At 43.1% G+C, this 27703-nt stretch overlaps 1 protein-coding gene across 2 annotated transcripts in view; it reads left to right on the forward strand.

Moving 5' to 3' along the window:
* Fanci (FA complementation group I) overlaps positions 1–27703 on the forward strand; it is a 55610-nt gene continuing 27907 nt past the window's right edge. For both annotated transcript variants that reach the window (XM_036186687.1, XM_036186688.1), the window contains exons 1-15: positions 1–84; positions 3390–3462; positions 5003–5133; positions 5491–5647; positions 5730–5787; positions 8151–8192; positions 9478–9601; positions 10489–10574; positions 13379–13505; positions 16145–16237; positions 17209–17345; positions 20850–21030; positions 23528–23615; positions 26743–26870; positions 27442–27512. In XM_036186687.1, coding sequence (XP_036042580.1) covers positions 1–84; positions 3390–3462; positions 5003–5133; positions 5491–5647; positions 5730–5787; positions 8151–8192; positions 9478–9601; positions 10489–10574; positions 13379–13505; positions 16145–16237; positions 17209–17345; positions 20850–21030; positions 23528–23615; positions 26743–26870; positions 27442–27512 — 1580 coding nt within the window. The remainder of the gene's footprint in view (positions 85–3389; positions 3463–5002; positions 5134–5490; positions 5648–5729; positions 5788–8150; positions 8193–9477; positions 9602–10488; positions 10575–13378; positions 13506–16144; positions 16238–17208; positions 17346–20849; positions 21031–23527; positions 23616–26742; positions 26871–27441; positions 27513–27703) is intronic.

Genomic DNA, 27703 nt, shown 5'->3' on the forward strand with positions numbered 1-27703 from the left:
ATGGACCTGAAAATTTTATCTCTAGCAACAGATAAAACAACAGATAAACTGCAGGAATTTCTTCAAACCCTGAAAACTGACGATGTGAGTACTTCTAAAAGCAAAGGCCAAGCTTGACAAATTCAGAGGATGTGTGAGCGGGAAAGAGCAGCCCGTGCAGAGCCGCAGGGGTACGCTGAGGCCCCTCTCCCCAGTGTCCTCAGGAGAGGGGGTTTACTTGATGGACACAGATAGACACGGAGCTGTGAGCTGCAATCCTGCTGTCGGGGAAACTGGCAAGATTGCAAGTTCCTGTCCGGCCTGGACTATGTAAAAAGTAGAAAGAGGGCTGGGGTGCAGTTCAGTGGTAGAAGACTCGCTCAGCATGCACAGGCCCTGATTCAGACCCCAGCACTACAAAACCCAAAACAAAGAAAGCAATCAAGGCTGAGAATAAAAAGGACAATGGAAGCCATTTATAATCAGTTTTAAATTTGAAATAACCTTAGATTGCCTTTGCAGCTGAGTATGTACAAGTCAGTATACTTTTTACTTTTAATTTTTTTATTCTGTGTGTGAGTATTTTGCCTGTATGTATGTGTACTGTGTGCATGCCTGGTGCCCGTGGAAGCCAGGAAGCTGTCAGATCTCCTGGAATTGGAGTGATAAATGGTTGTGAGCAACCATGTGGGTGCTGGGAATCAAACCTGGGACCTCTGGAAGAGCAGCAAGCCCTGTTAACCACTGAGCTGTCTCTCCAGCCCCCAAATCAATATACGTTTGTAGTCCACAGAACAGTTGTGTTTGAAGCTACATAGAGGCTATAGTTATGGACGAGAAACATTAGTTTACTTGTTGATGTGTCTCCATTTATGTTTTTCTTTGGAGGAAATAAGTTACTAGGCAGAAAAAAATTTTTTTTAATATTTATTTATTATGTAGTCATGTACGCAAGCCAGAAGAGGACACCAGATCTCATTACAGATGGTTGTGAGCCACCATGTGGTTGCTGAGAATTGAACTCAGGACCTCTGGAAGAGCAGTCAGTGCTCTTAACCTCTGAGCCATCTCTCCCAGAACAATCTCTTTTAAATTATTGGTAAAAGAAAACCAGTGCCTGAATCTTCACTGTAAATCCATGAGTATAAAAATGAGACAAATAATGACCTCATTATCTACTTGGCACTTGCTTCTTGTATCTCAGAGTAGAGGTCCTAAGCTCTGTAAGAGACTACTGCCTCAGAAACTGGGTGGAGCTCAGCAGAGTGCTTTAGTAGCCCTCTGGGTTATTAGGTGCTTACCAAAACCCAGATTTCACCGTTTTCATTCGACGCCACCTTAACCTTCCAGTTAGTTGCTTAAGTCTGAAATTAAGGCTTGTTCATTGACTTATTTTTCTGCATCACTCTGCCTGGCCTTTTCTCAGCTATGTCTTGAGTCTGTCTCCTTCTTCCTGTATGTTAGTGTACTAAGGCTGCTCTATAAAGGACCTCAGGCTGGATGACGTAAGTAATTGCAGTTTGTTTCCCGATTCTGGGTACTAGAAGTCCAGATCAAGGCTCCAGCAGGGGTGGCTCCTTCCAGGGCTGTGGTGATCTGTTCTGGGCCTATCCCTTAATTTCTCATCATTTTGCCATGACCTGCACGGCTTGCTCCTGGAACCCGACTAGGGGTGGCGAGGGATTGAAGAAAGAACAGACTTATTAAAGAAATCACAGACATAAACACAAAAAAAGCTGCTGGGCTGTGCACACGCTAATGGAGTGGTACCCCCTGCTGCAGCAACCTGGAGCCTCTCTGTTCACTGTGTACAGCACAGAGGGTTGGAACGAGCTGGTCTCCACAGGAGGCGTCTGTAAGCGAGCAGTCTCAGGCTGTGAATGTTGAGGAGGAAGCCGCAGTTGCTAGTTTTTGCATACACTGGTCAGTCATTCGTAAACACTTGTACTTAGACCAGAGGAATGCTCTGCCCTTCTGAGCCGAATGTGGCGAAAAGGCTTTGCCAGTTTCCCATGGGTCCACGGCCTTAGTCCTTAACATGGCTGGGCTATGTCAACAGTATGCATTCACTCAGGATTTCTTCTGCTCTTTACACAGTCACGCAGTCTCCTAGCAGGTCTCTCTCTTCCCTCATCAGTCCCCACAACCTAAGAAGTATCACCTGTTTTACTTCAGGAACTTCTCCGGCACAGAGATGAAACCTAAGCTGCCTACGGTGGCCTGTGGGAGTCTTCTTACTCTGGTCCTTGCCCGTATCTCCAGTGTTACTTTCTGCTCTTTTTCTCCTTTACTGCTCACCCGACATACTGGTCTTTTCTCAGGTCCTCAAGCATACTGGATGCTTGCTCTGTTGGGGCCTTAGTAGGATGATGCCTCTGTCTCTGTGTATAGCCAGCTGTTTCTTACCTGCCCATTCTCGGCTTATTTCCTACCTCAGAAGGTGTGACTGCCTACCTGCTATTGCCTCCCTTCCCTTGAGGTATAGTCTATCTCAGATACTTGTTCGTCATCATGACAATTTTTTTCTGTTTTTTTTCTTCTGTTATTCTTTCCCTTTCTCATATACTCTGAGACAAATGACCATGTCCCTTTGTCCAGCCTTACATTGTTCTCTGAAAAAGTGCATGCATCAGAAATAATTGTTGATGGATGGATGTCTCGAAATCATGCCAAAGTACCCAGTGCTAATGAAAGAGTTAATAAATATTTGTAGAATGACTGGCACCCCTTTGGGATTTTGAGACAAAGTCTTACTCTGTAATGGAGATAGACCTCGGGCTCCTGCCTCGGCTCCCAAATGCTGGGACTATAGACACAAACTGGTACCACATCTTGCTCTAAATTTCTGAATAGCTATTAGTCCGTTTGTTTGTTTATTTAATCAGGGTCTCTGGCCCAAGCTGATCAGGAACGCCTGCGTAGCCAAGGATAACCTTGCACTTCTGGTCCTCCTGCCTCCGTCTCAAGAGCACTGGGATTATAGGTGTGCGCCTCTACACCCAGTTTCTGGAGTACAAGAGTTTGGACCCAGAGTCTTATGCATACTAAGCAGGTGTTTTACCAGCTGGGCTACATCCCCCAGCCCTAGTCTTTACTATTTTTCAGAAATTTTACTCCGTGGCTCTTGCTGCCCTTGCAGTTGCTCTGTATTCTAGGCTGGCCCAGAACTCACGGATGTCCTCTGCTTCAGCCCGAAGTCCTGGGATTCCAGGCGCCACTCTGCCTGGCTAGCTTAGTCTTGGCAGTCCAGGATTCTTGGAGCTCTTCCTGGGGTATCAGTAAGAAGGGAGTGCTCGTGTGTTAGCGTCGGCCCGGAACCTGGCAGCATCTGTTTTCCTCTGCACACCGAGGTCATGTGGGTAGAGGAGCCGGTGCGGAGGCTTGTGATGGTTTTCCCCCTTTGGTTGCAGTTGAATCATCTCCTTCAGAGTCGAGCAGTGAAAGGAAGAGCCGCGGGAGCGTTCCTGAGAGCCATCTTCAAAGGTGAGTCCTCCGTGTACCCTCTGCAGACGCTTTACCGTGGGTGCCATTGCTGGTTTTCTTACTGTCTGAAGGTCCGGGAGAGCCTACAGAGCCTGCTAAGCGGGGCTGTCCTCCGTGTGATGCTGGGACTCTTTACTGAAGGGAATCGGAAGGGCAACCTGAGGTTGTGCTGCTGACGGGGCGGGGCGGGGAAGGGCCCTGTAAAGAGTTCCCTCTGCTGTGCTTACTCAGTCTTTTAGGATTGCGGCGAGAGAATGAGATGTGTCTAGCACGCTCTGAGGGCTAGGGAGCTCTGGGTGTGAATAGAGTGGAGTACCTTGCATACCTCACACAGAGCCTTCATTCCCAGTGTAGTATTTTTGTGTCACTTTCTTGAGCAAGGGCTCTATGTTCAGTTTGACTCAAAGTAGTTTTACAAATTGTGGTAGAACTCTTTTGTTTATTTGTTTATTTTGAGGCAGTATCTTACTATGTAGCTCCAACTAGTCTGAAACTTGCTGTGTAGACCAGGCTGGCCTTGAACTCACAGAGACCCACCTGCTTCTTCTGAGTGCTGGGATTGAAAGTGTGCCCCAGCCGGGCGGTGGTGACGCACGACTGTAATCCTAGCACTTGGGAGGCAGGTGGATCTCTGTGAGTTCGAGGCCAACCTGGTCTACAAAGTGAGTTCCAGGACAGCCTTCAAAGCTACAGAAAAACCCTGTCTCGAAACACCCCCCCCCAAAAAAAAAAAGAAAAGAAAAGAAAAAGAAGTGTGCCCCAGCCTGCCCAGCCCAGCCTCAAATACCCACTCCTGCTTCAGTCTCCAGAGTCCTGGCCTTCCAGTGTGCGGCACTCTACCGGGCTTGGCTTTGCTCTTAGAGTCAGAGCTTTGATTGTCTTGAACTGACTTTTGTGTCTGTTGTGAGGTAGAGATGTGACTTTTTTTTAACCCCTTCCCCGATTTGACACCTTTATAAAAGTTGACTGCCTGGAATTACTCTGCTTTGTTTTAATTTTTGAGACAAAGTCTCATTTAGCCCAGGCTGGCCTTAAACTGATGTCGTCCAGGATGACCTTGAGCTCCAGTCTCCTGCCTCCACTTCCCAAGCACTGGCATAAGGAAGTGTTCTGCTGTGGCAGGTTGTTTTTCTTACATAGAGCCTCCTTTGGTTGAGTCTTTGGCTCATTTCTTGATTGAATTTGGCTACTTTTGTTGGTACTCTTGTACCTTACTTATGTAAGAGATGGATTGCCACTGTCCTTATCGCTCTGGTGACATAACCTAGCGATAATGTCTCTGACATAAAGCATTAAACTTGGATAAGTGAAGCCCTCTTCCCAAATTGCTGCACTGTAATAAAATAAATCAGTGGAGCAGAAGATGACACTTTAGTCCTTTTGCTTTGGCTACACTGAGTTCTCCCTCGCCCCTCGCATTGCTCTTGAAAACACCATTATTCCGCTTCAGTGTTATGCTGCAGGCTTGTTTGATTTTCCTGCTCATCCTGGCACTTTGTTTCTTCTTCCTTTGTTCTGGACACCTGTTTAAAACACCAAGGCTCCCCCTGCTCGGACGAAGATGGCGCCCTTAGGAGATCCAAGATATATTGTTGCTGTATCCAGTTGGTTGAATCAGGAGATTTGCAGCAGGAAGTAGCCTCTGAGATCATAGGATTGCTAATGCTGGAGGTAAGATGGAGGGGCAACGCTCAGTGCCAAACTTAGCATAGGTCCTGCACGGGGAGGAGACCTGTGCCTTACACATGGGGCCAGGAAGGTATAAACCACGTAGATTGTGCCCACCTTCTGGTACCAGGATGCAGATCTCCTTGTAGGTCTTGAAAGCAGTGAGGGGTTGATGGAAGACTCCAACCTTCGAAGTCCCTTACAGTTACAAGAATGGAACAGAACAGTGTGATTCCGTGAATCCCTGATAGTGCCTGTTGTGAGAGTGTCTGTTCAGTATTTCAGGGATACACTTATTTCACAGAAGGGTTTCAGACATCGGATTCCTGCTTAAGATTTTCTTTGTCCTTGAACTTCCAGGTTCACCATTTTCCAGGCCCGTTACTTGTTGAATTAGCCAGTGAGTTTGTTGGCGCCATCCGAGAGGACAGCCTAGTGAATGGGAAATCCTTGGAGTTATTACCCATCATCCTCACTGCCTTGGCTACCAAAAAGGAAGTGCTGACTTGTGGGAAAGGTAATGTCCTTCCGGCTCTGGCGACTTTTTCTTTTTTCACATTATGCGATCATCAGTCTCTCCATCCGCTTTGTGTTTTCAGGTGATTTGAATGGAGAAGAACATAAGAGGCAGTTGATTGACAGCCTGTGTTCTGTCAGGTGAGTCTCTAAACGTGTGGGAGTCTGTCGGGACTCACGTGGCCAAAAGCCTGACAATGATTCATTTCAGGAATTGACATTTGTAAAGTTTTTTTGTTGCTGTTGAGGAATTTTTTTTAAGACATTTTTTTGGGTTAATTATACAAATTAATAGGTTTCTTTTTTTAAATAGTTTTTTTAAAATTAGGATATAAAGTAATGGGTTTTATTATGGCATTTTCATGCATGTCATTTTACTTTAGTTAGCTCTATTAATACCCTCCTTCCCACTGTACTACTCACCACTTCCCTGCCTCACTCCATTCCTCAGATAGTCCCTTCTGGGTTTGTTTCTCTCATATACACAAATACGCGCGCACGCGCGCGCGCGCACACACACACACACACACACACACACACACACATCTAGGTGATTTTGTTGTTTTGAGACTGAGTTTCACTGTGTAGCTTAGGCTGTCTTTGAACTTATGATCTTCATGCCTCTGCCTTCTGAGAACTGACATTGTAGAGTGCTGTGATCTCTGGCTGTATTTGTAAACTTCCTTGTCTGTTTTGTTGACTATTGTTTATAATATACCACCAAAAGAGCCAGGCATGGTGGCGTGTGCCTCTAATCCTAGCATGTGGGAGGTGGAGGCAGGAGGATCAGGAACACACAGTCATCTCGGCTATGTAGCAAGTTTAAGAGCAACCTGAGCTACATTCGACCCTGTCTCAGAAAATGGAAGAAGCAGTCCCTTGTCTGGTTTCTACTATTAGTGCTGCTGTTGCTTCCCAGCTTTTCTGAGAGAGAGAGAGAAAAAAAAAAACACTGTTGCCAAAGCCTGGGCTTGCTTTCCCAGACACTGGGCTCTCTCACTCCCTAAAGCTCCCTGGTGCTGTTCACCATGTGTTTGCCTGCTGACTGCCATGCTTAATTCAAAAGGCCTGGCTTTCTCTTCCTCTATAGCTTCCAAACCAAATAAAAATTTAATTATTTAATATTATTTCCAAACCAAATAATAACAATAATGACATAAGGCTATTATATATTTTATATTAGTTATAATTTTATATATGATTACATATAAATATTATGTCAATATATGATATATTAATATAATTATGGTAAATATAGTAATTTATATATTTAATATTTTTCCAAACCAAGCAATAATAACAATATACTATCATAACACCATTTGGTTTGCAGTAAGTGTTTAAGAAAGATGATTTAATATACTAAAACTGCACATGCTTCCAGTTTATTTGACTCTTTGTTTTAATGCAGCTGCATAGTATACTAACTATGATTTAGAGAGTCCTGATATCCTTAAGGCAGAGGAATGTCTTAATTCATTTATGTTTGTTTTTCTTTAATTTGTTTTTGAAACACTTTGATTTTTGTTTTTGGTTTTTCGAGACAGGGTTTCTCTGTGTAGCTTTGGAGGCTGTCCTGGAACTCACTCTGTAGCCCAGGCTGGCCATGAACTCACAGAGATCCACCTGCCTCTGCCTCCCGAGTGCTGGTATTAAAGGCATGCATCACCACCGCCCAGCTGTTTTGTTTTGAGACAAGGTCTCACTATGTAGCTCAGGCTAACTTCCAGTTTGTGCTGTTCTTTCTGTCTCAGCTCCCAAGTGCTGGGATTGCAGGTGTACACCGTCAGGCCTAACTATCTTATTCATTTTATTAAAGATAGGCTCTCAATATACAGGCCTTAACTCATGACCCTCCTGCCTGAGACTCTGAAGTCCTGGCATTATAGGTCTGCCAACAGTCCTGGATCAAATATTTTCTCTGTTTAAAAACAAATTAAAAAATGTTTGCAGTAACCTGTTTATATACCTAAGTGACATTTTGTAAGTATGCATGTAAACTGTTTCAAGTAGTAAATTGGGTGATTTGTGAGTGTGTGCCTTTTTAAAGTTATGACTTGGATACTCCTATGTGTATATAAAGTGTGTCTGCTTCCTGTAATGTTTCCCGTATCGGGTGTTATCAGAGTGGTTTGTTTTGATGCTAGGGAGTCAACCTCACCATCTGTTTTGATTTCCTAGTCTGGTAAGCTAAAGGTTAGTTATTGGTTCTCTTTATTCATCTTTGTGTTTTTTAAAAAGGCAGGGTCTCATGTAGCCCTCGAACTTGATCTGTGGGGGAGAATGACCTTGAACTTCAGGTCTTCATGCTGCCTCTGACATGCCAGGATCCAGGGCCACCACACCCAGCTATTGTTTCAAATTGTATTTGTTTTGTCTTGCTTCCCAGTATTGAAAATCAAACTTGGAATGCCCCCCTCTTTCCTCTTCTTCGTCAGTTTTATAAAATTATATGTAAAGGAGTAAAATGAAATCAACTCACTCTTCCTCATGTCTTTAACCAGATGGGCTCAGCGGCATGTGATCCAGCTCACGTCTATGTTCAAGTAAGCATTGTTTTTGTCTGTTGTCTTCACAGCAAGCTTTGCCAACTTATCTATAAGAAATTGAAACACTGCCAGGCGGTGGTGGCGCACGCCTTTAATCCCAGCACTCAGGAGGCAGAGGCAAGTGGGTCTCAGTGAGTTCCGAGACCAGCCTGGGCTACCAAGTGAGTTCCAGGACAGCCTCCAAAGCTACACAGAGAAACCCTGTCTCGAAAAACCAAAAAGAAATTGAAACACAGTGAGCTCAAACTCTACTTTTTCTGAGTAATAGCAATGGTAACTCTGTTTTCTGTTATGATATTCTTTCCCCTCCCTCTGTTTGGGCTTAGTTTATTAAATATATGATTTTCTTTTCGAGATGCTCAGATAAATTTGTTGGTTCTCTTAAAAGATTTTTCATAAGAGAAAACTCAAATGGGACAGCTGTAGTAAATAGCTACTTTATTCTTTAATTCCAAAATTCATTTAGAGACTTATTTATTATTTCTCTATGTGTGCATGTGTGTGAGGGAAGTGGGTGTCAGAGCCCTTGGAGCTGGAGTTACAGGTGGTTGTGAGCTGCTCCTTGTGGGTGCTGAGAACCCAACTTCAGTCCCCTGGAAGAACAGCAACTGTTCTTAACCATCAAGTCATCTTGTCAGCCCCTTATTTGTATTTGTTTGTTTGTTTGTTTGTTTATTGTGGTGTGTGGCGTGCATATGTGTACATGTCTTTGCTACTGTGAAGGTACTTAAGTCGTGAGTGTGGTGCATGTGGGGGCCAGAGGTTGATATTGGCTGCCCTCCTTAGGTATTGAGACACAGTCTCTCACTTATCCCATAGCTCACTGATTCAGCTATTCTAACTAAGCAGCTTGTCCAGAGATCCTGTCTTGGATGAAATTATAGGTGATAGGTCCTGGGGATCCAAGCCCTGGTCCTCACTCTTGCATAGTAAATGCTTTACCCTACTGAAACATCTCCCTAGTCCCTATATTTTATTTCTTAGAAAATGTTTGAATAGAGTTTTTACTATTATGAAGTCCTGAATTTAATTTCTTTCTTTTCTTTTCTTTTCTTTTTTTTTTTTTTGGTTTTTCGAGACTGGGTTTCTCTGTGTAGTTTTGAGCCTTTCCTGGATCTCACTCTGTAGACCAGGCTGGTCTCGAACTCACAGAGTTCCTCCTGCCTCTGCCTTCCGAGTGCTGGGATTAAAGGTGTGCGCCACCACCGCCCGGCTCCTGTCTTTAATGTCTAAAAACAAAGCAGTTAGGCTCTGGTTAGACCTTCAGATCTCTGCTCCACAGGGATGTCCATCTAACCACAGAAGAGATGGAGCACGTGGTGGCGAAAGTGTTGGCGATGTTTTCAAAGTTGAATCTCCAAGAAATACCACCATTGGTCTATCAGCTTCTGGTTCTCTCCTCCAAGGTACAAATAAAAGTTATTTCTCCTTAGTTCTGTGGCATAAGCAGCTGTACCAGTTCAGCTTTTTCAGATTATTGGCTTTCATACTAAGACATACATGTTTTTATTTTGTCTGCGGTGATTTGATCATACTTTTCAGCCAAGGGGAAAATGATTTTTTTGTGTGTATGAAAGTAAAAGAAATAGATATCAGAAAGCATGTACACAGCACAGAAACTACGTTATTTGTTGTGTGACACTATTCCTGGAGAGTTGTGAGCAGACACACCAGATAGGGGACGAATAACCGACCCTTGGAGGATACCCCCAAAGCCCCCATGGGGAAACAACAAGCTTTAGTGGTGGTGCTTTCAGGGGTGTGGGGGAGAGTTACTTTCAGGAGCAGTAATGACTCAGACCACATTACCAAAGGCCCACCCCAGCAGGCGTGACAGCTCACAGACACTGGACTCCTGGAGTATACTGCACACTTGGAGAGGCAGCGCAGCAGGTTGGAGAGTCTCTTCCAGGCAGCTCTGCTGCTCTGACGGTGTCTCTTCCCAATCCTTGCTGCTTATATGTGCTTGAGGAGGGTGGGCCTAGTGTCCCTCTTCAATTTCAGGGACTTCCTGAAGCTTTGCCCATGGTTATACCTGACCTTAAGGAGCTTCCCTGCAGAATGAAATGTTTTTCTAGGAGGAAGTCACAGCACAACAGTATTTCCGCCGAGCTGTTTCCCTGGCTCTGTGAAGTATTTCAAACTGTTGCAACATGCAAGTGTTCTGTACATTATTACCATGACACTAGGTTGTAACTTATTTAAATTTATACTAGATAGCCCTTGGTTATTTTATCTTGAGTTAGGTGAACATTCTTTTATTACAATAAAATAATTACTATTTTATTTCTAGGGGAGCAGAAGAAGTGTTCTGGATGGAATAATAGCCTTCTTCAGTGAGCTGGATAAGCAGCACAGTGAGGAACAGAGCAGTGATGAGTGAGTAATACAGTTTAGAAGTGCAGCGCTTTCACAAATCCACCTTCCCACCGTGTATTTCAGTCCTTAGTGTGGTTGTTAGCCTGGCTTTCGCCCCTTCCTCACCTTCCTCTAGCTGCTCAGTTACAAAGGAAGGAGTCTAATTCAGTCTCTTCTGCTCTTGTTCACACCCTTCCAGGAAAGTACCAGTAACTTATAAGATGCAGGTTTAGCATCTATTTATTAGAAGAAAATTAACTAACAGCTTAGCGTCTACTACAAGGGTAGCATTGGCCTTGGGACTATAGTGATGAACTGTTGTGGAATATTATTTTAAGATGTGTTTCATTTGTTTATGTTGTGGAACATTTGTTTTAATGATGCCAAGATGTGTTGCATTATTTTATGTTGCATTTGTTTTATTCTGTGAGGCTGTGTGTCTTTGCCTGTCTAAAACACCTGATGGTCTAATAAAGAGCTGAACAGCCAATAGTGAGGCAGGAGAAAGGACAGGTGGGGCTGGCAGGCAGAGAGGAGAAATAGGAGAAATCTGGGAAAGAAGAAAGAGCAAGAGAACAAGGAGAGAACTCCAGGGGCCAGCCACTCAGCTACACAGTAAGCCACGGAGTAAGAAATAAAAAGAAAAGGTATGCAGAAACAGAGAAAGACAAAAGCCCAGAGGCAAAAGATAGACGGATAATGTAAGAAAAGCTGGCAAGAAACAAGCCAAGCTAAAGCCAGGCATTTATAATTAAGAATACACCTCTGTGTGTGATTTATTTGGAAGCTGGGTGGCAGGCCCCCCAAAAGAGTCAAAAAACAACCAACAACAATGAACTAGTCAGACAAAGACTCTTGCTGTTATGGAGCTTAAATTTTGGTGAGAAGAAAATCTTAGTGTTTGTCATGTGTGAAGATAAATAGAAAGGATCATATGTCAGTGACAGCACAGCTACTTTAAATTGGGTCTGGGAAACATCTCTGGGAAGGTTCTGTTTTAAACAGAGCCTGACTGATAAGAACCACCATATGTTGATGAGGAGAGCATTTTCAGGTAGGGGATAATACAAAGGCAGAGCACAGTGTGGCATATCAGAAAATTGGTGGGTTTTTTTAATGTTTATTTTATTTTCTATATATATATATGTGTGTGTGCCTTTGTGTATGTATGTGCACCAAGTTCATGCAGTACTTGGAGAGGCCAGAGAGGGCATCAGATTCCCCTCCCTCCTCCCCCCCAACTCAAGTTATGGATGGTTGTGAGCTGCTGGGAACTGAACCCATGTCCCCTGCAAGACCATCCAGTGCCTTTAACCATTGAGAAATCTCTCCAGTCCCAGGTGTTTTCTTTTCTTTTCTTTTTCTTTTTTTTTTTTAACTTGTAAAAGAAAACATTTAATTTGGGGGCTCAGGTTTCCAGAGGGTTAGAGTCCATGGCCATCATGTAAGGAGCATGACAGCAGGCAGGCAGGGCACCAGAGAAGTGACTGAGAGCTTACACCTGATTCATGAGCAGGAGGCAAGGAGAGAGAGAGGAGGAAGGGAGAGAGAGGGAGGGAGGGAGGGAGGGACAGAGGAAGGAAGGAAGGAGGAAGGGAGAGGGAGAGAGGGAGGGAGGGAGATGATGTTTTCTTTTTAAAGCAAGTGCACAGAGTGCTTATTTTGTACCAGGTACATATATTGTAAACCTTGCATCCTTTTTTGTGGATATGGAAACCAAGAAACAAACAAATTCAGGTATTATTCTGAGTTATATAGCCAGAAAATAACAGCAAAGGTTTGAATCCAAGCGGCCTGGCTGAGGAATTCATGCTGTTGGGTCTAATGTAATCAGCTGCTCCTGGTCTGAAATAACTTTGGTTACTTGGCTTGCACAGCTGATGAGAAGGTGGTTCTCTATGTTGACTTAGGAAAGGTTGACAGGTTTCACAGATAGGAGGTCAGTTCTGGTTACATTAGACTTGCAATGCATATTATTTGGAGCACTGAGCAGGTGAAAGTCTGAACTGATATATAAGATGATACATTTAAAAATTATTGAAAAGTAAGTATACAGATGCATAATAAATGGGAGGGGACTAAAGCCAGGGGACAGGATGGAATTATCTAGGGAAGATATGAAGAGGAAGAAGCCTACCAGCTCTGAGATACTCAACATTTAAAGATCAAGGGGTGGGGAGGGTGAGCTAACCAGGGGGATAACATTGAGATTAGTCAGTGTCCCGGAGCACAAGGAGACCAGGTTAAGCGCATGCTTATAATCCCTGCACTCTGGGGGCTGAGGCAGATAGATCGTGAGTTCAGAGTCGAGGCTAGTGCAGGCTGCATAGCCAGGTGAGACTGTAGGTTTGGGCCATGTGGGTGTCCTCTGCCACCCTTAGAAGAACAGTGAGGTGGCACTGGTGGGCAAGGAGAGGTCAGAGCCTGATTGAATGTGGTTGGACTTGGGAAGAGATTATGAGATAAAGAAACAGAAATTTGGGGGTTGGAGAGATGGGTCAGCAGTTAAGAGCACTGGCTGTTCTTCCAGAGGACCTGAGTTCAATTCCCAGCAACCACATGGTGGCTCATAGCCATCTGTAATGAGATCTGGTGCCCTCTTCTGGCCTGCAAGCATGCATGTAGGCAGAACACTGTATACATAATAAATAAATAAATCTTTAAAAAAAAAAAAAAGTGGAAATTTGGCTGACTGTAGACAGTTCTTTGGGTAAGTCTCCTCGCCACTTCTGCCTCCACGGTCCGCGGCTCCGGTGGGATGCTTGTTCGTCCAGCACTCTTTCATTCTATGACCCTGACTTAGACCTTGTTATTGAATCTTCTAGGTTGTTGGAGCTCGTTACCGTCCCGGCAGATGAACTTTATCATGTGGAAGGCACCGTCATTCTACACATTGTGTTTGCCATCAAACTGGACTGTGAATTAGGCAGAGTACTTCTGAAACACTTAAAGGTAGCAGCCGGCTCTTACGCTGGTTTCGGGTCTCCATGAGACGGGGCACTTGAACTGAAGCCTCTTTCCTCTCAGTCTGTGATCAGAAGCACAGATACAGGACATCCATGGGTCTGGAGGATCTCTTTGTCTTTGAAAGCAGAAGATATGTGTGCTATTTCCCAACCCTAAGCCAAAAGCTCCATTGAAAACCTTCCTCACCCTAGTCAGAACCTAAGCTAAGCCGCTGCTCTGCTGCCGTGGTCTTCCTTACTCTCCCTAAAGCCTTCCTTCCCACCGTATGGCTTCCGGCTGTCTGTCCTCCATGTGTTAGACATCTGTGCCATCTGCCTCTTATTTATTTACTTATATCATTTATTTTCTTTATTGATTTTCAAGACAGGGTTTCTCTGTGTACCCTAACTGTCCTGGAACTCACTCTGTAGCCCAGGCTGGCCTCAAACTCAGAGATCCACCTGCCTCTGCCTCCCGAGTGCTGGGATTAAAGGTGTACACACCACATCCAGCAGGAATTTCAGTTTAATTCTAATTTTATATCTTAAGTAATTTTTATCTTTGGCTTCAGCTTTCCCATTTATGAAGTGGGGTTTTTCTTATTTCTAGTATATCATAGAATTTTATGATGCTAAATTATTCATCATTAAATATCTGAGGTAGAAAAATAAATTGTTTTTATTTTTTATTTTTTTCTTTTGAGGTAGGGTTTGTGTATACTAGACTGGCCTCAAGCTCCTTTTTAGCTGAGGTTGGCTTTGAACTCCTGATCTTCCCGCCTCTATCTTCCAAGTGCTGAGATTACAGGCTTATGCCACCACCATGCTTACCTCCCTCTAACTTTTCATTCTGAAAACAAAACAAAACAAAAAAACCCCAACCCAAAACAAAGATAAAAGTCTAACAAGATAAATACCTGTTCCCGTCACCTAGATTCACTTATTACTAAGTACGTTTCTAAGTCTCACATACACCTTCTTCAGCTGTGAACCATTTCACAGGAAATTGCAGAAACCATAGCCCTTCGTTGTCTGAATCATTTAGTATGTGTCTCCTGAGAATATGGACGTGTTACCACAGTGACATCCTCTCACCCACAAATTTAATTTTACCTAACTCCTTTAATAGGATTTAATCTGTAATTCTGATTTAGACTTTCATAGCTGCTGTATAAATTCCACACATGACCTGTTCAGCTTAATACATTATTACATTGGTTTATTTATTATGCCTAGTATAATTCCTTAAATATTTTTTATTTTGGTTGCAAATATATCCTTGTAATGTGTTCTTTATTTTTTTTATATATTATTCTGTGTTTGTGAGTGTTTTGTGTGCATGTGTGTATGTGTAACACATGTGTGCCCGGTGCCAGAGGAGGTCAGAAAAAGGCATCCGATCCCCTGGAAATGGAGTTAACTGATGTCTGTGAGCCTCCATGTAGGTACTGGGAACTGAACCTGTGTCCTCTGCAAGAACAGCAAGTGCTCTTAACCACGGTGTTACCTCTCCATCTCCATTACATCATTTTTTAAAAGCATCCAGCCCCGTTTGCCTTGGGTTCTACTTTGAAAGATTTACCTGATTATTTTCTTGGGACTGGATTGTGTTTTTAGCAAGGACCTTCAGAACCTTGGCCCTTGTCTTGCAGAGGCCAGCAGATCTGTGTACAGATACTGACTAGTGTAGGTTGCTCCACAGCCTGTCACAGCTGCTCAGCATTAGTGTGGTAGCAAGAACTCAGCCCTGGACAAGACACACACAAATAGGTATGGCTGGGTCCAAATTAAACTCTGTAGACACTAAGACTTGATTTTTCCATGTGTTAATGATTCTTGGAGAATTTTTAAAATTTCCAGTGCTAGGTCTTGCTTTGTAGCCCTAGCTGACCTAGAACTTGTTTTGTGTCCTAGGTTTGCCTCAAACCTGGGGCAATCCTCCTGCAGGGAAATTCAGAAAAGTTCTGTTGTATCATTTATTCTATTAGAGCAGTACTAGTTAGCCTTCTGTAAACATTTCTCCTATTGTTTTGGATGTTGTCAGTGTCAGGAAAGCCTTTAAACCGGCTCTGCTATTATTCACGGCAGTCATTATCTATTTTGAGTGCAGAGCTACCTAAGTTTGGCTGTTTGGATTCCTCGAGTTGGGTTATGTGTCCTTTTGATGCAGTGGCGGCATCAGTCTTGGAGCGTTTTTGTGGCGCGGGGTATTCAAGGTTTACTGTGCTTTCCTTGACAAATCAGAATACCAGCCACTTCCTCTGGGAGCCCCGAGTCCATTGTGTGGGAAAGGTACTCAAGGACCTTGACGTCAGTTAGGTTTTAAGCTCTTCCATCATCTGACAGTCCATTGTTCACTGTTTATATGTTCAAAGTAATCATTTTGTTGCTATTTTCTTTCTCTCTTTTATTTTATTTTATTTTATTTTATTTTGGTTTTTCAAGATAGAGTTTCACTGTGTAGCTCTGCTGTCCTGGATCTCACTCTGTAGACCAGGCTGGCCTTGAACTCAGAGAAATCCGCCTGCCTCTGCCTCCCTAGTGTGGGATTAAAGATGTGCGCCACCACCACCCAGTTTATTGAACTTGTTTTTGAGCAGGTTTTGCTGTGCTTGTGAAGTGTAGTCACCGTTTGGTTTATTCTAGGCCGGACAGCAAGGGGACTCCAGGAAGTCCTTGTGCCCTTTCAGCATCGCGCTTCTTCTCTCTCTGACGAGAGTGCAGAGATTTGAGGAACAGGTATTTATAACGACACTTCAGTTCTTTCTGTGGTTGACGAGAAAGCTCGCAAGAGCCCATTTCTGTTAGTGTTCTTCCCTGTCCTGCCAGCAAGAGACCACTGTTCTAGGCTGCCGGAAAACCTCGGATTCCTGGCGTATGCCTTCATTTCCGGTTGAGAAAGCCAGATGGTAGAGTGGAGTGGGAGAAGCACACTAACATGCTCATGTCAAGAAAGCCAGCCCAGCCGGCTGCCGGGCAGCAGTCTCATGGTGGCCCTCTCAGAACTGTCCCTGACAGTCAGCGAGGAAGGCGTGAAGATCTTGCCCTCTTTTTTCTCATGTGGTCCAGCATTAGGAGTAACACTTTGTGTCTTTGTCTTGCTGTTTTGTTTGGTGGTGGGACATTGAGTCAGCCTCACATTTGGTAGCAGGTGGTAGAACCCTGAGTTACACACCTGTCTTTGTTGACTTTATTAATTAATTGGAGACAAGGGAGCTGGTGACACGACTCAGCAGCTGAAAATACCTGGTGCTCAGCCTGATGACGTAAGTTTAGTCCCTGGGAACCAGAGTTGTTCTCTGACTTCTGCATGTGCATTGTGGCATGCACCCTCCCCCCTGCCAAATACACAGGGTAATTAAATGTTTAAAAAAAAGTGTTAGGCGTGAGCCAGGGTCTGTCATGTAGGTTGTCCTCAAACCTGTAACGCTCCTGCCTCAGCCTCCTGAGTGTCAGATTGTAGCTATGCACCACCAGACCTGGCATGGGCAATGTTGGTAATGTACTGATGTTTAGCCCTTTTGCCATGAAGAAGAGCCTGTCTTAACTCTCACGTTCCCACTGAAGCTCACAGCTTTCCTGTCCTCTGAATCTATTTAAATGGTCGCCATCAGGCTGTGTGTGAGCGGCAGCTTGGAGCTACTCACAGGTTTAGCTTAGACCAGAAACTATCATTTTGGCTCATTTTCTTATTTCTTCAATTATCTCAGGTGTTTGAACTTCTAAAGACTTCAGTTATAAAAAGTTTTAAGGATCTTCAGCTCCTCCAAGGCTCGAAATTTCTCCAGACTCTGGTCCCTCAGAGAACTTGTGTTTCAGCCATGATCTTAGCAGTGGTAAAGAACAGGTGAGTGGATGGGCCGTATTCTAAGAGTGTCTGAGGGGCTGGGTTAGAAAATGCAGTGTGGCCCTGCTTATGGCCGCTCAAAGAAAACTGACCACTACATCTATGACTTTGTAAGATTAAAGTTCTAGCCCTTAAAATTGGTAAGAGAAGATGTTTCTATATGGAAGAAAAAAGCCTTTCATCTCAGGGCCTCATTCCTTAGACACCTGCTCTATAACAGGTTATAAAACATTGTCTTGTTCTTTCCTTGATGCTGCAGCTCCGAGCCTGAGTCTTTATTGGCGTTGTCTTAAGTGAGTGAAAGATGCTAAGTTCTCTTGACTGTGACCATTGAAGTCTGTCTGGGTCTGGGCAGTCTGGAGTAAATCACTGACTTAACACTTTTATACAAATGGACTTGAAACTACCAGGAAATCCTCAGTGGCCATAGTAGAATGTTTGTTTTGTTTTTTAATTTCAGGGAAAATATTAGTTGTTGTAACAGTCTTTATTATGTCATTCTGTTCTCTGTCTGTGGGTTAAATATAAAATTTTACATTTTAAGCCATAACTTAAGGTCTTTTTCATATGTTAGAATAATTCTGATTTAGATGCAGATGTGAGCTCGGGACATCAAGTAGATTAGACTGGGTTCTCTTTTCACTTGCTAACCAGACTCTGAGACGTGTCTGTCTGTCTGTCTCTCTCTCTCTCTCTCTCTCTCTCTATCTCTCTCTCTATCTCTCTATCTCTCTATCTCTCTCTCTATCTCTATCTCTATCTCTATCTGTCTCTATCTGGATAGTGTTCACTTGCTGGCAGTGTTAGACAGCGTCTCACTGTGTAGTCCTGGTTGGCCTCAAACTTCTGACAATCCTGCCTCTCCTTTTTGAGTGCGGGCATGTGCCACCATACCCAGATATGTCCAGTTTTCCTTTTTCCTAAAGATAATGGTGTCTGTTCAGTATTTTCCCAACTGAATCTCTCCAAGTTAGGTCAAAGAATCAGGCAGTGCATAACCAGGAAGTGGGACTCCGCCCATCTTCTGGACGTCTACCAGCACGGGGTCTAAAAGCATCTTCATCTATATCTAGTGGAACAGGCTCTAGCTACCAGATGGGGCCAGACTTCAACAGGGAGAGATGTGGGTGACATCATTATAATCTCCCAGGGCTGTGTGAATGTGTGAATGCTCACCAAGTGCTGTACCACATACACACACACACTTCCTGTGGCCTCCTTGTTAAAGTTAACAGTACTTGGTTGAACTTCATAATAAGTTTTACTGAGCTCTTCGCTTGCCTCTGTTTTTTGAACCACATTCCTTTCTCCTAGAAAAAAATGCCATAAATATGTAATTTTTGCAGGATTTCTTTCTGACACAGTTTGTGGATGATAAACTTTGAGACTTTTGGTATCTGAAGTTTTTATTTTGCTCTGCTAGATGAATTGTTTCACGAGGTATAAAGGTCTACGTTCATTATTATTTTTCATTTTCTCTTTTATCTAGAATTGCTGGTGGAAAATCTGATGATTATCTGATTTTTGTGTTATCGTAGATAGCCTGCTTTTTCTTCATAGAAACTTTTACAACTTTGCCTAATCTTTGCTGTTCTGAAATTTAACAGTTTATGTTCATGTAACTTCTTTTTCCATGCTACCTGATACTTGGGTTTGTACTCTTTATATCTTTCCTGAACACTGTAATATTCTTGTTTTGTGTGATTGGGGGGATGGCTCAGTTGGTAAAGTGTTTGACATGGAAGCATGAGGACCTGAGTTCAGATCTGGAGCACCCATTAGAAAGTCAGGCATTACAATGTGCCCGTAATTCCAGGGCTGGGAGGTGGAGGTGGGAAGCTCTCTGGGGCTTGCTGGCCAGCCTGTCTAGCTGAATCCAAGAGCTCCAGATTGAGTGAGTGACTGTCTCGGAGAGAAAGGTGGTACAAAAAAGTTTTAAAATAATAAAACTAATAAAGGGAGGAGTTGGGGGTTAATAGAATAAAAAACGTTATTTGAAATTCCCAAAGAATTAATAAACAAAAATCCCGTCTGTCAACTGTTCATATATGTACAGTCTATAGACTACAGGAAAATGAGGGTTTTTTAATTGACCAGAAAACCAGCCTCTTATTTCTCTATAGTTTATAGATTTTTGGGTGTGTGTGTGTATGTTTACCATTTATGTACTTATATATATGTACATATGCCATTAATATATATGGGCTATACTACATATACATACATCTTATACATATATTTTGTGTGTGTGCCATTTATGTAGATATATGCCATTAATATATATGGGCTATACTATATACACACACACACACACACCATATGTATACATTTTGTGTGTGTGTATACCATTTATGTATTTATATATGTATACATGCCCATTTATATGTGTGGGCTATACTATATATACACACACCTTATACATAGTGTGTATGCATCTGTGTGCATGCACGTGTGCATGCGTCTTTTGAGACAGAGTCTGATGTATCCCAGGCTGGCTTTGGAATTTACTATGTAGCCAAGGATGACCTTCAGTGTCCAACATCTCCCTCTCAAATGCTGGAATTACAGGTGTATGTCACCATGCCCAGTGTTATGCGGTGCTGGGGATTGAACCCGAGATTCCCTGCATGCTAGACAAGTTATCACCTGAGCTACATCCCCAGCCCCATGCGTGTATCTTGCTATATTTTAAGTACTAGGGTGGGAAGAATGGAACGTATACTTTATTTCTCTTGATCCTTTCTCTCCAGAGTGAGTATTGTTAAATCTGTCAAGATGCACAGCTGTGTTATCTGTTTAGTGCTGTGTTATACTTTGCCTGTGTCTTAACAGGTAGATATAATGATATAAAGACCAATTTAAGCTTATGCCTTCCACTATAAAGGGAAACATCAAGTGGTGATCACCAAGGTTCTGTTGCTTACAGTGGTTATTTGTAGTTTATTTCATGCTATTAAAACCACATCATTTATCCATCTATGCCATAAATATTTACTGATTGCTTTGTGCCTGGGCTGTATGGGTAAAAATGTGACTACACTTTGGTCTTGACCCTAGAGAATCTCAGTCTAGAGAGGGGGCAACCTTGTAAGTGTGTACATTGTACTGCAGAGAAGGGAGAATTGAAAAAAAAAACTATTGGTTGTGAAATCTTGAGTAGAAATTGTCAACTGGTCATATATTACTTTATATATATTTTTAGTTTCTATTTTTAAAGGTATTTTAGATACTTTTATTTTGACTGAGGATTGAATCCAGGGCCTTGTATGTGCTAGATAAGCATTCTACCACCAAGCTACTAGCCCATAATTTCTGCATTCTCCCCAGTGAGTGTTCTGTCTGCCCTTGGAAGCCTCTTGCCTACATTTTCATGACCAAATTAAGAATTTCGTCAAATAATAGTACATGCAGAGAAAGAAAATCTGAGTTAAATGAGCAAATGCAATGAGCGTGAAGATGGGTATTTACTAAGGATTCTCTTCACTACACTTTGTTTTCTTGTAGTGTTCATAGTTGGGATCATGTAACTCAAGGTCTGATAGAACTTGGTTTCATCTTAATGGATTCATATGGGCCAAAGAAGGTTCGTGATGGGAAAGCTGCTGAAATTGGCTCCAGTCTTTCTAAAATGACAAACCAGCATGCATGTAAGCTGGGAGCTAATATCTTGCTGGAAACCTTTAAGGTAAGTGAACTGGCTAGTTTTATGTAATCTTGACGCAGCCTAGAGTCATCAGCGAGGGAGCCCCAGTTGAGAAAATAACTTCATAAGATCTGGCTATAGAAAAAGCCTGTAATGCATTTTCTTATTGGTAGTGGGGAAGGGCACAGTCCATTGTGGGTGGTCATCCCTGGGCCAGTGGCCCTGGGTTCTTTTTTTTTTTAAGATTATTTATTGTGTAGATAGTGTTCTGCCTGCATGTGTGCCTGCAGGCCAGAAGAGGGCACCAGATCTCATTACGGATGGTTGTGAGCCACCATGTGGTTGCTGGGAATTGAACTCAGGACCTCTGGAAAGAGCAGCCAATGCTCTTAACCGGTGAGCCATCTCTCCAGCTCCCTGGTCCTGGGTTCTTTAAGAAATCAGGCTAGGCAAGCCATAAAGCACAAGTCAGTAAGCAGCACTCCTCCATGGCCTCTGCATCAGCTCCTGCCTCTGGATTTCTGCCCTGCTTGAGTTTCTGTCCTGACTTCCCTGTGATGATGAACTGTGATGTGGAAGCGGAAGCAGAGTAAACCCTCTCCTCCCTAACTTGCTTTGGTCATGGTGTTTCATCACAGCAGTGATACCCTAACTCCAACAGTAAGAGTCTCACTGACTACCATTTTGATCCCAGCAATGGTAACCCCAACTCAGACAGTAAGTCTCACTGACTGCCACTTTCGAATTGTATCTAAATAATATAAATAGAGTAAGATGCTGCCTGGGAGTTTGGCAGATCAGGAAGTTTGACAATTGGCAGAGTGTATGTGACAGCTCGGGGTGGTATTGAAACATTACAGATCCAGGTTGATGAATACACTCTCGTTTTTCTTTTTGTGTTGAGAGAGGGGAAGGTATATGCATGAGAGTGTGTGAGAACACTTGCCCTTGTGTGCACATGTGTGTAGAAGACCAGAGCATAACATTGGGTATCTTCATCTTCCTCTGTAGTTCTCCACTTTATTGCCTTGAGACAGGATTTTTCACTAAAACCTTAAGTTTGAATGGAAGGTAGATTTCTCTCCCTTCAGCAAACTTAACTTTTTGTCTCTGACAAGGATCTGGGAGAAACAAATTTAAAAACGAGTTATTTTGACTCATAACTTCAATGTTGCAGTCTGTGCTTGACTGGCTCAGTGCCTTTGGGCCTAGATGGGGCAGAATATCACCCTTGGCAGCAGGAACAGGCTGGAGGAGGCTCCTCACCTGATAGTGCCTGGGAGTGGAGAGACAGACACACAGACGCAGAGTGCACAAGAGTCAAAGAGACAGACAGAAGGAGAGACAGAGGCTGCTAGGTCCAGCCTGTAGCAGCCTCTAGCTGGCTTGTTCCTTCCTTATCTCTTCTTCCATCTGGCTCACAGCCTAGTGCATACTTCTGTCTGCATTTAGGATGCTCTGTCTATTCTCAGGCGCTGTCCCACATGCTAGCAGTAGACATGCTCCATACTAATCTAACAGTCAGGTTGACAACCACGCCTTTAATCTCAGGACTTAGGAGGTAGAGGCTGGCGGATCTCCCTGAGTTCTTGAGGAGTTCCAGGACAGCCAGGGGTACACAGAGAGACCCTGTCTCAAAATAAAACCAAGTCAAGGTGACAATCGAGAAGAGCCACCATGGTCCTGGGGAGATGCTCAGCACGTGACCATTTGCTGCTTGTGCAGAAGACTGGCTTCTGTTCCCAACATCCCGTGGGGGCTGCAACCCACAGTAATTCCAGTTCTGGGGTGTCTAGTGCCCTCTTCAGGCCTCCTTGGTAGCTAGGTATGCACATGGTGTACATACATGCGGGCAAAACACTCGTACACATCAAAATAAATGAATCTTAAAAAGAAATATGGTTAACAACATCTTAGTTTTTGTGTTAAATCTATATTTTTAAAAACAAGATGTTTCATTTGATTTCAGAGGTATTGATTATCAAAATATCTATCTGTAGAGCATATAATTGCTATTAAATTACTATCGAATCTAAAAAAGTAGATAAAGTAATCACATTCAAGTAAGAGTTTTGATAAAATGCAAGTTAAATTTCATAAGTTTTTTTGATATACCTGTTCTGCTTCTTGGAGCCAAGAAGACCTTGATTAAGATTTTATTGTTACTGTTTCTAAAACTTTCCATGGGTGTTTAAATTTTACGTTTTGGAATAAAAGTTACTGATTCTATCAGAAATGTGGCTGTTGCCTGTACGAGACACCAAAGTAGGAGTAGTCCTTGATGCCCGGCCTTGGCATTCGTGAGAATTGTACGTTTAGGTTAATACAATAAGCATTCTCCTTGCCTAACAAATCATCTGGGTGAAGAATGAGGGGAGAGCTGTATCCTGTTTTCCAGATGATTCTTACTGTCTCCTGATTTGTCTGTAAAATTGAGTTTCACACATATCCAAATTATTCTTGTTCTGCCTAACATGTATTGATGCAGCTAGCAAGCTGAAAGTCACTCAGGCACGCTTTATTGGTTCTGTTCTTTCAGATCCATGAGATGATCAGACAGGAAATTCTGGAGCAAGTCCTCAATAGAGTTGTTACTCGGACGTCCTCTCCCGTCAATCATTTCTTAGGTACCGAACTTCAAAAAGATAGAGTTCTTAAGAATATTTCCTTTTAAATGCCATGATTCAGTCCTAGGGAGAAAAACAAAAAACAAAAACCACCTACAGTGTGTGAGAGATGGCTCAGTGGTTAAATCACTCACCATGTCGGACTGGAATTGAGCTCAGGTCCTCAGAACCTACATAAATGCCAGGTGGGCAGGGTGGCCTATTTGTAATTACAGCCTCAAAAAGTGGAGATGGAATCCCTAGAACAAACTGGCTGGCAAAAGTAGCCGAATTGATGGGCTGTGCGTTTGACTAGGAGACCTTGCCTTGCTGAATCAGATGGAAGGGGACTGAGGATGATTCCCAATTTCAACCTCCAGTCTCCACATGCATGCACAACACACACACACACACACACACACACACACACACACACACACACACGCACGCAGTGTATGCATATACATGCATGCATAGCACACACACCACATACACCATACACACACCAACAGGAGAAATGGGGAAAAGCAAAACTTAATAATGATATAATAGGGTTCAATGGATTGTCTTTGACTATGATGCCAGTAAGATAGATGAATCCACTTGTCTGTGGTGTAAGTAAGGGAACATTTAACCAATGAGTTGGACATCCATTGTGCATCAGCATTAACACTTATTAACACTTCTCAACACTTCTTCAGTGAGGTCTGTTGTGCCACTGGGACAGATGCTGGCCTTGAAGGCCTGGGGCTCTGGGCTTGAGTTTCCCACACTGGTACTGTCCTTCTCCATGCATTGACCTCTGTCTGGCTGTTTTTATTAGGTGCCTCCTAGCGTCTACATCCATTCCCTTTTTCCTACCCACCAATTTCGCTAAATGCTCTGTTGTCTGACTTGTTACGGCTTTTCTGAGACTTCAAGAAGGTCCTCAGAACTGTAATTGTTTCTTATCATGCTTATGGCCAATCCCCCACACACACTTTTTTTTTATTGGTAACTTTTCTTTAACCCTTAAATTTTGGAGTTCATTGAAGTTCAGTAATTAATATTTTATTATATCTTACAACTTTATGATGTCTAATGAACATAATCTCCACAATTTAAGTCTGACAATTTAATGACTTTTAATATGTGTATATAGTTTGAAGCTGTCACTGTGGCCAGTTTAGGCACTGGGAAAGTGAAGTTGAGCAGCATAACTAGATACTGGTGTACAACTGATAGGTATTAGAATGCATGAGTCTAAAAAGAACAGCATGGCCAGGTGGTGCGGCACACGCCTTTAGTCCTAGCACTCAGGAGGCTGAGGCAGGAGGATCTCTGAGTTCAAGCACCAGGCTAACTAAGGCTACATAGTCAGACCCTGTCTCCAAAATGAAATAAAAAGAATGACCTCATCGAGTGCTGGTGACAGTGTGAATAACTAGGAACTTTTGGAGGAAAGTAGGTTTATTTAAAAAATAAATAGTATGTAAAATAGGAAATATAAAAAAACAATCAACAAATTAGATGTCATCAAATTATAAATTTTGCTTTCTGTATAACATTACTCCCAAATGTGAAGTCAAACCTAACACTGGATGGAAATGTGTAGGAAGCATACCGTTGGCCCTGACCGTGGGTTCTGCATCTGTTAGTGGCTCCTTCCTCATTCCCAAGCGTCACCGTCTACAGCGTCTCTTCCTGATCAAATGAAATTCCAAGCAGCTTTCTGTTTTTAATGCCTTGCTTGTGCCCTCACTTTGATCTTGCCTTTGTTTCCGTCCTCATTCTTGTTTTGCATGTCGTCTCTTCCTCCTTTGGTTGGAAGCTCAGCTTATTAACTTCACACCTTTCTCTCTTTTCTGTTGAAAAATATTAGGCTATAAGTTTTCCTCTAAATGTCATGTTAGATGCACCACATTGCTAGAATTTCCGTTTAGTCTGAGTCTTTAAATTTCCCTGTGATTTGTTCTTTAGAAGTGCGTCTTTTAGTGTCCCGGTGTCTGAGGATGTTCTTTTTTTTTTTTTTTTTTTAAGTATCATCTTGTTACTGGTTTCGAACTTGTGACCAGAGAACATTGTATGAGATTTGAGTCACAATTTCCCTGTTGGTTTCTGAGGTGACTTTTCTCCCTGTAACAATCCCTGCCCACCCCTGCATATTGATTGCCCCTAGATTAGTATTCGTAAAATACCAGTAACGATCACTCTGAAGTCAGTATGTTCTTTTCTAAATTATCGCCTCTCACCGACATGATAATGACACACATCTGTAACCCGGTGCTCTGGAAGCTACGGCAGGAGGACTGCAAGTTTGAAGGCAGCCTGGCCTCAGGTTTTATCCTGACCTCTCAAGAGCCTGGTACTTCAGTCCTAACCTACCTTTTCCGCACTGACTTGACTGTCTGGACCCTTCGCCCCATCCACTGACCTCCCACCCCGCTCTGTGTCCTTCTTAGACTTTTGTGCACAGTCGGCCGTTCTGGGGTCTGTGTTCCTTCAGAACCTTGAACAGTTCTTTCTCTTGATCTTCTAAAACACCGCAGTGACCTCTTGTGCACTTCCTGTTTCAGTTCCGTCTACTGTTTGTTAGGTGATACATGTTTGGAATTACTAGTACTTGATACTCTCTTGTTTTTCTCTTTTGAGATGTTTTTGCTTGTGTTCTGACTAAATTATACTAAAATTCTTTTTTTTTTTTCTTTTTTTGAGCTGAGGATCGAACCCAGGGCCTTGTGCTTGCTAGGCAAGCGCTCTACCACTGAGCTAGATCCCCAACCCTAAAATTCTTAAAAGAAGACTATGCCTTATATATTTCTGATAGTACCGTGTGCTTGCCACATAAATACACAGATAAATAAATAAAATCTATAGCTATGTATTGACTGACTTTTGCTTAGAGACGCCAGTACAGCTGACACCTATGCAGTCAGTGTGAATGGCTTGTGGTCTTCTAGACATTTTAATTTTGCTATTTTTATATTATCACAAAAAATGATAAAAATACCTTGGTGACACTGGGAAAATTTATGCACAGCCAATAGAAATTTATATTCTAACCAAGAGACAAAACACTCACCATTTCTTTCCCTGTATAGATTTCAGATGCTTCCTTATCTTTATTTTATAGCTATGTGAAGCAACTAATTACAGACTCTGTCTTCAGACTTGCTTTCAGATATCGTCATGTACGCACCTTTAATTCTTCAGAGCTGCTCTAAAGTCACGGAGACTTTCGACTATTTGTCCTTCCTGCCTCTTCAGACGGTGCAGGGGCTGCTCAAGGCAGTGCAGGTGAGTCAGCTGGCCCGCCGGCTGGCTTCCCAGACCCGAGCTTTAACTGTCTAGTCGGGAAAGTCTGGCACACCGCTCTTCCTGAGTCTCTCACAGTTTCCTTTGAACTACTAAGTGCACAGAGAAGGACTGCTTCCCAAGCTCATCCCCTAGAGGGGTCTGTTTTCCTGCAGCTCATTTCCAGAGTAGTCAAGTACTGGAAAGAACCTTAGGGAATTAGTGAGCACCATGCGTTCATGAAGGCATTCAGACTACTCTTGTTTGTTTGATGGATTGATATTTGAAGCAGGATCTCGCGCTATAGCCCAAGCTAGCCTGGACCCCACTGGGTAGTCAAGGCTGGCCTCAAATTGGTGCAATCCCCCTGCCCTCATCTCCTGAGATGCTGGCATTAGAGGCCTGTATCACCATGCCTGACAGTAACAGCTTTCCAGTCACTATTTCAAAGTGCACCGTTGTCTTTAGTATGACTAGCATGGACCATATACACAAACAGATCCAAAGCACCCAAATCCTAATGCCGGTCACTGAAAGGGCTAAGCTAATGGGGGTGATCTGCTCTGTTCTTCAGCCACTCCTCAAAGTCAGCATGTCGATGAGAGACTCCCTGATCCTGGTCTTGCGGAAAGCTATGTTTGCCAGGTATGTCGCATTCTTGAGACCGCAGGGGCTGCGCCTTCTAATTAATGTAAGTTGTCTGCTGTCTCCTGCCCGCCCCTGCTCACAGCGGTCATGTGGATCACTAACCCGCGCAGCACTCTGAGCAGGGGGAGCAGTGTGCCAGGGCTTCTCTGTGCTTTTCATTAGTCTTCAGGCAACCTCAGGAAGTGCAG

This window comes from Onychomys torridus, chromosome 1 (assembly GCF_903995425.1).
Source record: "Onychomys torridus chromosome 1, mOncTor1.1, whole genome shotgun sequence".
Lineage (NCBI taxonomy): Eukaryota > Metazoa > Chordata > Mammalia > Rodentia > Cricetidae > Onychomys > Onychomys torridus.